Genomic DNA, 12,931 nt, shown 5'->3' with positions numbered 1-12,931 from the left:
TCTGTTGGTAATTCTTACCAAGGCCTTCTTCGGGTTGAGCTCTTTAACGTATGGCCTGGAGCATGCCCTATGATCCAGCTGGAGAAACACTGATTGTTGCCAGCAGGCCACCGTTCCCGTCTAGCGTGCCAATGACTATCCATGCGCTTAGTGGGTGGTGGGGAGAAGTTTGTTTCATCGTTCAGGCAAGCTGTACAAAATGCAAACATCCCTTGAGTGGGTCGGTGGCTTCCACACTCTGACCTACCAACACAAACATGTGCAGCACCTGCTGGCTCTGCGGGAGAGTATCCCCCTTTCCCTCTCTCCATAGACCAGTGACCGTGATATAGTGGTATTTCACTGTTTCGGAGTTCTCTTTATTCAAAATGTACTTTTCTAGTCCTTGGGGGGGAGGGGGTGCTAGTTCAATGCTCATTTGTCCAAGGGTTGACGTTTTTCCATTTTGGTGGAGGGTCTCCAAATGCCCTGTGGCTACAACTATTTTCAGCTGTTGTTTTTTTTTTTTTAATTGATGGGAATATTGACAGTTTATTTCTTTGTGCAGTTTTAGATGTGAACGACGAGAGCCCCACCTTCTCGCCCGCTGTCTATAACGTTACGCTGGCTGAGGATGTGCCGCGAGGCTTGGTCGTTGTGCGCCTGAACTGCGCCGATGCTGACATTGGCCTGAATGCAGAGCTCAGTTATTTTATCACAGGTAGGTATTGTTTTCTGGAATGGAGAAAATGTTTCCTGATCTTGCAGCGCTTTTTGACTCTCAGCTAAGCCTGGGGGTGAGCCTTTACTCATGCACTAGTGCTGAACTCCATCCATATGCACTTTCACCTGACTCCTAGAATTGCCAATGTTTGTATGAACTGACACAACACCATCCAATTTGTGTGGGTCTGAATCGTACAGAAAAATTAATCCCATCTGAGCACCCAAAGGCGATAACTCTATGAAAAAATCCAGGCAGAAAATACCAGACGACCACCTGAGGTGCTCCAGGCAAACAAGCTGGACAGACAGAGTCGATGCATCTGAGACAGTCCCTGGAGGATAGCTCAGGGGCAACGCGCTCGTCTTGGAAGCAAGACGACGATGAGCAACACAGGTTTGATTATCTGGGTCCACGCTTAGAAACCTCTCGGTATTAAACATGTTATAAATAACCAATTACAATTACCAACTAACAGATCTTATTTGATTCACGACAGCAGGATGAAAGGCTGAGCTGGCTGTGCCAGTCTTGAAAATTGCGATTGCTGTGACAAGATCTGAGCCCCATGAGTTATCTGATTGGCTCAGTCAGAAAAACGCCTTAAGTAACATACATGAGAATTATTTCAGACAGAGCATGCTGGGAAGATCTGCTCCCGCCACCCAAGGTGTGTTAGGACCTGGTGTTAGTGCAGCTATCCTCTGATCATGTGTGGTTTATTGGAGATGGTCTCTGGAGCATCATTGGATGGGATTCTGCACCACGGGATAGAGGCCCTGCTCAGTCAATGCAGCACTGCTTAATACATTGTTAGCATTAGCAAATTTAGTTTTATTTATTTATTTTACATTTATAGCAGCGCACAAAGCCCAGAGGCATCTAGGCGCTAGTTGCAGTTACAAGAATGATACAGAAAGGTATATTGAGACATAAATATGGACAATATTCATCCAGACATACCCCACTTACTGGGTCCATATTAAAGCATGGTGGGCGTGCGGGATCATATCAAAGCATACATGGGGAACAGTAAAATGGTAGGCCGCAAAGGTCTATTGCTTCAGTAGTGAAGGGTGTGAGATATACAAAACATGCCATGAGGAGGGCCACACAGCACACTCCGGCAAAGCCGCACCCTGTTGAACTGGGTGCTTCATCGGCTGTGCAGGTTATTGGAGGATGGTCTCAGCAAAGTATCGTGTCTCCTCAGAGTGCCCTTGTCAATGGTGAGGGTGACAGTGAGTTCATGGCAAGCAACATCTCGGGCTGCAGGGTGTTCAGCTGTGCGTCCGCCTTGGCCAGCCAACGGAGAGAGGCGCATGCAGCGAAACCAGCACAAGTACCGGTGTCAGCCCTGCTGTGGGCCTCTGCCATACTCAGGAGGAGGGTTGGGAGGAATAAGGTGGACGGTGGAGCGGTGGGTGGAAACTGAAAGTATATAGTGCACACTAGTGGGGTAAACCACTTTTCTGAATGCTGTTTAAATCCTTCAATTACCCCCAAGCAAATTGTCCTCTACTGTAACCCATGGCCTTGAAACTGGGACCCATGGGGTCAATATTTGGTCAAATTCCATAGAGATCTGCCCATTCATATGCCATAATAATGCTATGTTTCTTACAATAGACTTACAACTTCAACAGCATGCGCCTAATGTATGTAGGAGTAATGTTGCTATCATGGAATCATGCCACCCACTGCCTGACTGTTGCAATAGAAAGTACACATTTTAGAGACTTGACTCTCAGTGGAACGATGCATCCCAAAATATTAGACTAGTCTGTGCCTCTACAACCAAAATATCGACAGAAAATTAGGACATACATAAATATCGAGCTGTTGGATATATTGTGAATATATTATAGCATAAGTAACACGTTCCACGGGCTATCGCTGGGGTAACAACCCGGCAGACTGAGTTGAGGGCACTGGGACGTTCCCTCCCAGTATAGACCCGGGAACGGGTTACTAACACTATTGGCACCCTAGTTTACCAAAGTGGTAACTCGGGATGTTAAAAAAAAGTATTTTCATTCAAAGAACTGGACGCACGCAGCATCCCGCTCATTGAATTAAAATACTGTGTACAGATGACTGCCATGGTTGAGGAAGGCAGGACTCCCTACAGAGCCCCTCTTCCCTTTCCATGGCAGCCAAACGGAGCAAAAAGAGAAGCTGTAGGAGATGCGCGAGCGGTTACCGCCATAGCAGCAAACAAGTAAGTGGGGATTGGAGGGTTTTCGTCAAAATGACTATGGCAGTGGTGGGGGAAGATGGCGGGCTGGGGAGCCAGAGATCAGGCAGCATAGAACCCGGGCTGGTTCAGGAATATCAGCCTGCGTTTCTAGCCTCCTGATTGACCGGCTTCCACCCACAGGGTGCTAATTCATAATCGGGAGTTATATGTATCTAATATGTATGTCATTAAAAAGTAATACATTCATTGACAATAAACCAATGTCAGCTTTAGAAAAACGCCCAAATAGTTATTTAAAAAAAATGCAATGCCCACCCACACGGTGTAAAGTGCCATCTCGCTGGAGCTGGATGACTACGTACTTCTTGCGTTGGTTACAGCAGGGATGTTATAATGTTCAACTTCTACATAGAAGTAGTGAATAGTGCACTAAATAAAATCACTAAAACTAATGCTGAAAAAACGGAACCTGTGAGTGTCTCTCCTTCATCTCCCCCAAAGGGGAGAGTTACGATAGGTGATTTAGTGCCTTTACCATATCGATTTATGACGTGGCCCATCTCCTGTTCAGATTTCTCAGCTCTCAGCCAACATTCAGGCCTTAAATTGGCCTCTCTCCCTCCCACTGCGGACAATCAACTCCTCTAACTTCCCCGCTGTTTAGATGAACTTAAAGTGAAAGTATATGGCGAATTCTGTAGACAAGACATTCTCCCCACCGAGGACCGGCCGACTCTACAAAACAGCTGCGAAAGAGATGGTTTAGACAGGGCACGGTTTAATGATATTTTAGCAGCTTCGATGTCAGTAGGCTGTGTTTGCGCGCCACCTGCTGGTTAATAGCTTGTACAGAACACGAATTGAAAGAGTGTCTGTGTAACGTTATTATTGTGGTTTTAATAAAATGGAGTTCTTATATATATCGTCTCATGCCAGACTTTTCCGGCTTATAAGCACTGTATTAACAGATGTTCTTCAAATTCCCACATTTGTTAATGGTCGACGTCAGAACAATGGATAAGTCGTACCTGCCAGGGTATGCCTGGCCTCCTTTAAGAAACTAACGCTTTACCCGTCCAGCAATCCATCCTTGGCATGTTTGTTTTTGTTTTATGACCAAACTATTGCACCTGGTCCTGTAGGTCTCACTGTAAAGTCATTATTGGCCCTCTCGGGGCACGGGCTGTACCTATATTTCGGATGGTGAAAGGTTGTATTACACGCCTTTCTCTGTGACAACCCGGTTAACTAGAAAACCGATGAAAGGGCAGGTGTCTGCTTGTGCATGATTTTTGTGAGCACTGCCAGTGTAGGTGAAAAATATAGTGGACACATTTTTTGTGCTCATTGCAATGTCGATTGCTTATACTAGTTAAAATATCGTCCATAGGCGCCCTTCTGTGGAGAACGAAAACGGCCCATTGACCTGTTTTTTGAAAGGTACCCACTCGAGAGTCCGCAGCCACACTTTAGCTCACTGTGTCTTTCACAGATGGGAAATACCCATTTGCATATCAGTCTTTGTCCCGCCCACATGGGCAGTCCAGCATCGAAATGCTATGGCAATTCCCTTCTGAACAACAGTGCCAACAACAACCCCATACCTGTTTCAGCCTTGTTGGGCCTCATCAGTGAGGTGGAGCTGTGCTCTGTGAGCACAGTGAGCAAGAAGTCCACGTCTGGATGACCCTAGAAAACTCAGGGTGACTAAACCCAAGTCCCTTAAACAATCAAAATATAGTGCATAGGTGGCCCTCTGCGAGAACGAACATGGCTCATTGACCTGTTCTTTGGGAAGGTACCCACTCGAGAGTCCGAAGCCACACTTTAGCTCACTGTGCCTTTCACAGATGGGAAATATCCATTTGCTTATCAGTCCTTGGCCCGTCCATAGAGGCAGTCCAGCACCGAAATGCTGTGGTAATTCACTTCTGAACAAGAGTACGAACAACAACCCCATACACGTGTTTCAGCCTTGTTGGGCCTCATTAGTGAGGTGGAGCTGTGCCTCTCTGAGCAAAGTGAGGAAGGGGTCCATATCTAACTAGACTTTGTTGGTCACTGGCCCTTCCGGTATGTTACCTCTGTCCCTATCGGAGACTAAAACAGAGTGTTTCTAATGGATTGTGTCCTCCCATGAAATCCTCATCTTTGATATACTGATATCATGCGTGCAGCTTTAGAAACGTTCACGACAGCAGAGGGCCCTCAACGGTATCCATCCCTGTGCTTGGACATGACATAGATAATGGTATAAATAGCTTGCACTGCGCCTATAGCCTCAGTTCCGTTTTCCCCATGCACAGTATGCGTCGGAACGGTTTGACTTCCTACAGCATTTCTTACTTCGAATTTCTACTGCATAGGCATTATTTCTTCAAGTATGTCTGCTCCGAAAACAAGAGGTGTGCAGACTGTGGCTTGAAGATGTCGATCACAGATCTGCACAGGATACGTCTCTGGTGCCTCAGTAAGGAGCACAAGGTTGGCGACTGTGGCTGCTGTTAGTCAATGACTAACAAGGGCTTGAAAGAGAGGAAGTCTAAACTCGCTGTAGGTCGGTAGCAAAATCTCTGTCCTCTACACCATTGAAGAGGAAATCCTCTGAAGGTAGGAATTTAAGAGATAAGTCACCTCAAAGGCCTACAAAATGCTCTAAACATTCTAAGCACTAGAGGTCAAGTAGTGCTTCATGTCATTCTTCATCTTCGCCTTCTCGGTGAAAATCTAAGAAGAGACACCATTGTTCTTCGTCATCTAACGCCTCTCTCAACAAGAGACAGGTATGTATTACAGACAAGTCTGCCTCAGCAGCAGATTGGGAAACATTCTGATATAAAATGATGGATGTATTTTTGAAGACGGCCCCTTCTGGTCCCTCGAAATAGCCGTAAACGGCTACTGATCCTGCATGCCCTCGAAAGCTGGCTGAAAATCATTGAAGGCTTTGACTTGCATGCCCAAAAGCCTGAGTCAGAAGACATCTGCCGACCCGAGTGGCATTGACAGTGTAAAGCGCATGGAGAGCATCAAAGCCAAAGGCTTTAACATCTTCACTAACAAAGGACTCAACGTTGAGGTCTTTGACGTCAAAACCATCAACATCATTCTCAGATCCATCTTTGAACTTTAAGCCACTATCTAAGAAATACTTTTATAGGTCTTTTGTATCCATTTTCTGAGGGGGAAGTAGAAAATGAAGACAGTGTACCATTTGGGTGCCAATGTTTTGACATGCCCCATGTTCCTGAGGAATTCTTTTCAGAGGAATCTCACTTCGAGGACTTGGCCACTTCCTCAGAAGTGGAATTTGCATCACATGACACAGCTGCTCATCCAAGTGCTGCAGTGCTGCATACAGGACAGTGAGGAACAGAGTCACTGAGTATTTGGGTTGGGGCGTCCTGCAAAGGACAGAGTACATTATGACCTTGCAGAAATCCTTGACAAAGGTCCTTCCAAAGAATCAGTGCTGCCTTTCCATTTTGCACTGAAGAACACCATCTTAGAAGCTTGATTCCACTCCTGCTGTTAACAAGGTGTTGGTTAAAAAATATAGACCATCAGCCATTGATCGTGATGTTCTCTCCAGATACCCTACTCCTAAGAGTTTGGTAGCACAGGTAGTTACTCCCACCTCTAAAGCAGCTGAATATCCATCCCACCTGATATGGATGACAACAATATGGCATGCTAGTGAAAAGGGTGTTCTCTGCTGGGAGCCATTAACTTATCGTGTGCATTAGCGAAATATACATTCACTTTGTGGAGTGTAATCTCCCAAGCAGCTGATAATATTCCTGAGCACAGAACATTCCTTATGTTCGCCACTGGCAGTTCTCACTATCATTTTCAAGTACTGCCTTTCGGGCTAACCTCAGCCCAAGGGTTTTCACCAAGTTGATGGCATTAGTGGCAGCATATCTAAGGAGGGGGGGAACTTTGTGTTTCCCTACAAGCTATGGAACACTCAACAGCACCTGCTACTCTCCCCACAAGCTGGGATTCTCCCTCAACTTCAAGAAGTCCCAGGAGACACCTGCCTAAAATTAGCAATTCATTGGAGCAGTCCTGGATTCTTCCTCTACGAAGGATTCACCCCTCGAGTTGAGGGCTCAACATATCTTGCATTTATCTGGTACCAGATGCCCACCTACAGATGATATCCCTCCAGTGGACCCTCAGATGCCAAAGGTCACATTTTTCAGGCAGGGTGATGGACCTTCTTCCGGTGCCGAGCAAGGTCACACTGTGGTGAACCTGTAAGGAGAATGTGATGATAGGGAACCCATTTGGCAATCCTGGCCATAGATAACAGTAGTCACAGATTCTTCCCTCACAGGCTTGATAGGAAACTCATATGAGCGATCTCACGATCAACTGTCTTTTTCCTCCATCAGAATCCAGACTACACATAAAGGTTTCTGAGCTGAGGACAATCAGACTGGCGAAGGTGGCGTTTGCCTTCCATACAGTGGAAGAACGTCCTAATAATGGCAGACAAGACAGTGACCATGCATTACCTCAACTAGAGAGGAGGTGTAGGGTCACTACCACTGTGCAGGGAGATAATGCAGCTCTGGCTTTTGGCACTGCTCTCTATTGGCCGTTCATGTAGTTGGCTCAGGAAATCCTTCCATAGATCTTCACCCTTCTGGGAACCCCTCAAGTGGATATGTTTGCATCCAGTATCAAGGGGAAGAGCAACCTGTTCTGCTCCAGGAAATGTACTCAGAGGGGAGCTCTGGGGGATGCATTCATAGTGCACTGAGAGTTTCCCTTCCTGTACGTGATCCCACCAGTCCCCATCATTCCTCATGCAATCAGGAGGTTGAGGAAGTTCAAGCAGTCCATGATCCTGATTTCTCCAGATTGGGCTAGGAGAGCATGGTATCCGGAACTTCTGGACATGTCCATCTGCCCACCATTCCATCTTCGCAAGAGAGCAGACCTACTCTCCCAAGAGGGAGGCCATCTTCTTTACCCAGAAAACAGAACTCTGAACCTTCACGCCTGGTTTTTGAGAGGTTAAGATACAAAGATTGGAACCTCTCGGAAGACATTACGGAGGTGTCGCTTTCAGCCTGAAGACCTGCAGCAAAAGCTCTATACCTCTGCTGTTGGAATACGCTTTGTAGATGGTGTAGAGCTAAAGATATTGATCCTTTCACTTGTGAGACACCTTCAGTGCTTTCTTTTTTGTTGTACTTAGCTCACCAGGGGCTGCTGGTGGTTATGGTCAAGGGCTACCTGGTGGCATTTTCCATTTTTAAATGCACACCAGAGCAAGGCTCTTATTTTAAAATACCCATTGCCGTACAGTTGCTCAATGGGCTGACTAAAATGTTCCCACCAGTCCCTTTCATAGTCCCCGTTTGGGATCTGAATTTGGTATTAACTTTTTTGATGTGAGCTCCATTTGTACCATTCTATTTCTGGCCATTCAGGTTCTTAACCTTCAAGATTATCTTCCTACTGGCCATCACATCTGCTGACAGACTGAGTGAGCTACAAGATCCATCATGTAAACCTCCTTTCACTACATTTTCTAAGGCGAAGGTCTTTTTTAGCGTTCAACCCTCCTTTCTTCCCAAGGTAGTGTCCCACGTTCATCTGACAATAAAGATGACCTTGAAACCATTGTATCCACCTCCTCATCCTTCTAAGGAACAAGACAGTTGCATAGACACAACCTGAGAAGGGCTCTAAGTTTTTATATTGTCAGATTGCAAATGTCAGGCAAGACAATCAACTCTTTGTTGGTTACACTGGACACAGACTGGGCCAGGCCGTCACCAAACAAAGCTTGTCACTCTGGATCATTCTGCTTACTTCAGAATGTTATTCTTTAGCTGGAAAAGATGTCCCAGAAAATCTAAGGGCACAATCCACTGGTGGAGTGGCAACCACTACGGCCCTGCAAGTAGGTGTATCGGTGCAGAACATTTGTAATGCAGCAACTTGGTCTTCAATACACACCTTTTCAAAGCATTATTGTCTGAACACATTTAAATCAGTAGAACAAAATACACTAATCCAAACTCCATTTACAAAACCGCTATGGGGGTCTATCAAAGATGAGGAGTCCATAGGAGGACACAATCCATTAGAAGAACAAATTACTCACCCCTGGTAATGTTCTTCCCACTGGATGCTCCTCCCACGGATTCCACATTGCCCTCCCAGCATAACCCTCTGACTGTGGGTGAGAGTTTAATATACTTCTCTCTTTCAATGCCCATGTGGGTTATATAATCCTCAAGTTGGCTGTGCAGAACGAGGGAAATACTAGAACAGAGGCAACGGGTGCAGTGTGTGTTATTTATACCATCATTGGCATCATGTCCAAGTACAGGGATGGATACCATTGAGGAACATCGACTCAATGCTGCACTGCATCCTCTGCCGCCAAAAAGATTTCCGAAGCTGCAAGTTCGATATCGGTATATCAAAGATGAAGAATCTGTGGGAGGAACATCCAGTAGAAAGAACATTCCAGGTTAAGTATTTTGATCCTCCGATCCATGAAAGAGATGCCTCCTGCATTCCACAGGCCCTCTGGCTGCTAGGAGGACCAAGTGCTGACTAAAAGTGTCTCACAAATGCATAGGAGCTACTGGACTTGATAGTTCTCGGGCCGCAATGGTCCTCACCAAGTTCAGCATAGTTTGGAGGACTGGCACACAATCCCAGGGTCTTTCATTTCAGAGGTGGTGGAGTGGCCCTCAGAGGAGATTGTCATCCTGGCAAGCATGATACCAGATACAGATTGCCACCTAATAGAATAAGGAAAGAAGTACTAAGGCACTTAAACCCCAAAGACTATGAGCTACTTTATTTGATCTCTGGCTGACTGTCAGGTGAGGTCAGGGACTGTCTGTGGGTGCTGCTGATCCTTGCAGACCCATAACTGCATGACACACACAACTAGGTTTTTAAACAGCTGAGCCCAGAACACCTCTGAGGGAAAGGAGAAGTGGATAAAATAAAAAAGTCAGATTTCAAACTTCTATTCTCATGGAAATCTGCAGGTGGGCGAGAAAGAACAAAGACATGCTTGGTTATTTCAAACACTCCCTTCTCTTCTTCCAAAGTTTACTAATAACTTGATCTCACTTTACCTGAAATGTCCTCTGCTGGAGCTTAGAGGAATAACAACACCACAAAGTTGGTAGATAGCCTCATTAACTGATATTCAATGGAAACGAAATAGAACGGTAATACACTAGACAGCTTAGTATTGTTTCTGCTAGAGCCTCATGAATCCAAAACAGTGAAATAAAGGTGGAAACAGATATATCATATCTTACATCAAAGAAATACACTCTTTAATTTTTTTAAACTAAAGTCATTTATTTAGAATAATCTGTTTTCACAACTGTACATATGTAAAGATTAAAAGACAAGCAATTCGCTTCTTCCTATAGACACTGCTGCACTACTTCTTCTAAAATACTTTTTGCTTGAGCTGCAGAGTTCCTTCTGTGGAAATCTTCTTCCAAGTTCTTCTCTCTGAAACTAGTCCTAGTAAACAGGAGCTCCAGAAAACTGGCTTCCATAGCTGTGCTGAAGACAATGAAAGAGAATCTTCAACAACTGACCAAGAACCTTACCCTGACCAATCAAGATGCATGGTTCAGAACTCCATCTTGGCCAGGGAAAGATCCAACACTCTGAATAACCAGAGTTAAGGCCTAACCAACAACCATCCAAAGAATAAAATTAATTGATTAATCAGTACAAAATGACAGGAACCTGACACTAACACATTTCAAGGGAGGGAGGGGAGGATTGACAGACAACAGTCCTGTAGTAAGGTTGGTTTGCTCATCACTGATCAAATCAATAAATAGGCTATCAGTCTCATTTTATCTGTCCCTTCATCTCCGCCTCCTTCTTTAAAGGCTTCTAAGATTAGGAGTTTTAGAGTGTCCAATTGGGACTCAAGTGGCCCTTTGTCTAGATCTCTACACTGGATATCTTTTGAAGCTACGAGTATTTAAGATCCTCTGCTTTGACTCTGAGATGATTGTCAGACTTGTCACCTCACCCAATATCTTCATGATGTAACAGTCCTCTAAACACTAAACAAAGCCTTCTTTAGGTCTCAACCTCTAATTAACCAGTCATTCAATGACCCTTGTTTAAAAATAAAGACTAGTTTTATATATTAGTTTTTCAAGGTAACTTCTTTGTTAATCACCCTTTTAATGTTTTGAACCACATGCAACACCAGTGTACTTATAGGAGCTGCATTGGTGAAATATTTTGAAACGGTGTGCTAATTTACCCTTGAGAGTTATGACTGACAGTAAAGGTTAGAACAGCCATTAGCGAACTAGTACGATTTTGACTTAATTTATTTATGTATTGTAAACATTTCAACTATATATTACTTTACTTTTTAGACCTAGGGCCTCATTACGAGTTTGGAGGAAGCCATGCCCTTAATAAGAGCATGGCTTCCTCCAAACTTGGGTCCGGGTCCGTGGTCCCTGAATGGGGAAATACAGTGCCATTCTGACTTTGGAGGGCTCGATATTTCCCCATTCAGGGAACCCAGACCCGGACCATCCCCATTCCCATTCGAGCCCCCATAGAGATCAATGGGAATGGGGAAGGAGCTAACAACCGGCCCGTCAATAACAGGCCCATTGTTAGCTCCCTGGTCCCCTTGCGGGACCCACTAAGGACATCTGGTAAAACCAGACGTCCAGAGCGGGTCCCGCAAGGGGACCTTGTAATAGGGTGGTATCGGTTTAAAGGTGCCCGCACCTTTACTGGTGCCGTTAAACACATACTGCCTGGGTCGCAATGAGGGCCCTAGACTGAGTTGTAAAGGTGTATCTGCATGTTAGATTACTTATTAGACTTAATTGAATACGTTTAAACCTTATGCAACTAATTCACAACACCAATTCCAGGTGAAAGGTACACCTGGCTAAGTTAAGACAAGGGTCTGTTGTAACTTCCAGCTGAAAAAGAGTGAATCAAGGAATGACTTACAAAAAGCTAACACATTGTGGCAGACTCACAAATAGCAGCCACTTAAGTGGGTTTAAGTGGATATCTAGCAATATTTCCAATGTCTCTACATATCCCACTAATGTGTAAGGCAGCATTGTAAGCTTCACACTTCTTACACCAAGGGTATCTTGATGAAATGTAAGCAAGAGAAGAGTCTTTGCATATAGTAGGAACTTTGTGTGTATACTGTCAACGTTCCGTGTTTGAGCGTGAGTGCTCCTTTTCAAGAAACAAACCACTTAACACAACCACATTACTTGGCATACATATTACATACTATTGACTGCATTGCCCGTATCAGTTGTGTGTGCTATTTCCCTGCATCCTTATGCAAATTATGCCAGAATGTGGAATGGGCTCCAAGTTATATTTCCATAGAAAAAACAGACATAATTTTATGAATCCGGGGTATACACTTTTGTGACTCACACGTAGCTTGTGTTTGTGAAAGTTACATATCTTTCTAGGCATCCATTGAGCCTACACCTATAAAGGTTTTGTGAATCAGCCCCGATGTTAGATCATTTAATGAGGGGAGTGTAGGTTTCACTATGACTTATAACAGTAGATAGTAACTCTTTAAATTGCATGTTGGTTTATTTGTAAAGGTTGGGTTGAGTAATTTAGGTGTAAAGTTTGTTATTCTGCCTTGGGATTAAAAACTCATGTGGACCAATATAGCCTTAAAGAACAAGGGAAGGGTCTTTATTGTGGGATAATGACCTGCCAACAAGTTGGGGAAGGATCATTATGCCAAGCAATAATAACCTCTCCCGAGGTCTAGAAGGCTATTAGCACATTGTGCAGTAGTAATATATGTTTTTGAGTTTTGGTGTTGAAGTAAAACATGTCACTTTAATGCTAGGTGAAGTAAATAGACAAATGGAAATAGTACAGTCATTGTGATTTTAGTTTGTATTTTTTAGATGTGCATTTTAATTACAAACTTGTTTGAAATTAACAGGTTTAACATGAGCATGCCTTAGGTGTCATGTGAAAGT

At 44.4% G+C, this 12,931-nt stretch overlaps 1 protein-coding gene across 1 annotated transcript in view; it reads left to right on the top strand.

The window, feature by feature from the left end:
* CDH23 (cadherin related 23) overlaps window positions 1-12,931 on the top strand; it is a 3,939,560-nt gene that overhangs the window by 2,603,287 nt on the left and 1,323,342 nt on the right. Inside the window, exon 25 of the mRNA XM_069610726.1 lies at window positions 548-700. Coding sequence (XP_069466827.1) covers window positions 548-700 — 153 coding nt within the window. The remainder of the gene's footprint in view (window positions 1-547; window positions 701-12,931) is intronic.

This window comes from Ambystoma mexicanum, chromosome 8 (assembly GCF_040938575.1).
Source record: "Ambystoma mexicanum isolate Mex_15411 chromosome 8, UKY_AmexF1_1, whole genome shotgun sequence".
Classification (NCBI taxonomy): Eukaryota; Metazoa; Chordata; class Amphibia; order Caudata; family Ambystomatidae; genus Ambystoma; species Ambystoma mexicanum.
This window is presented reverse-complemented; position numbering and strand designations above follow the sequence as displayed.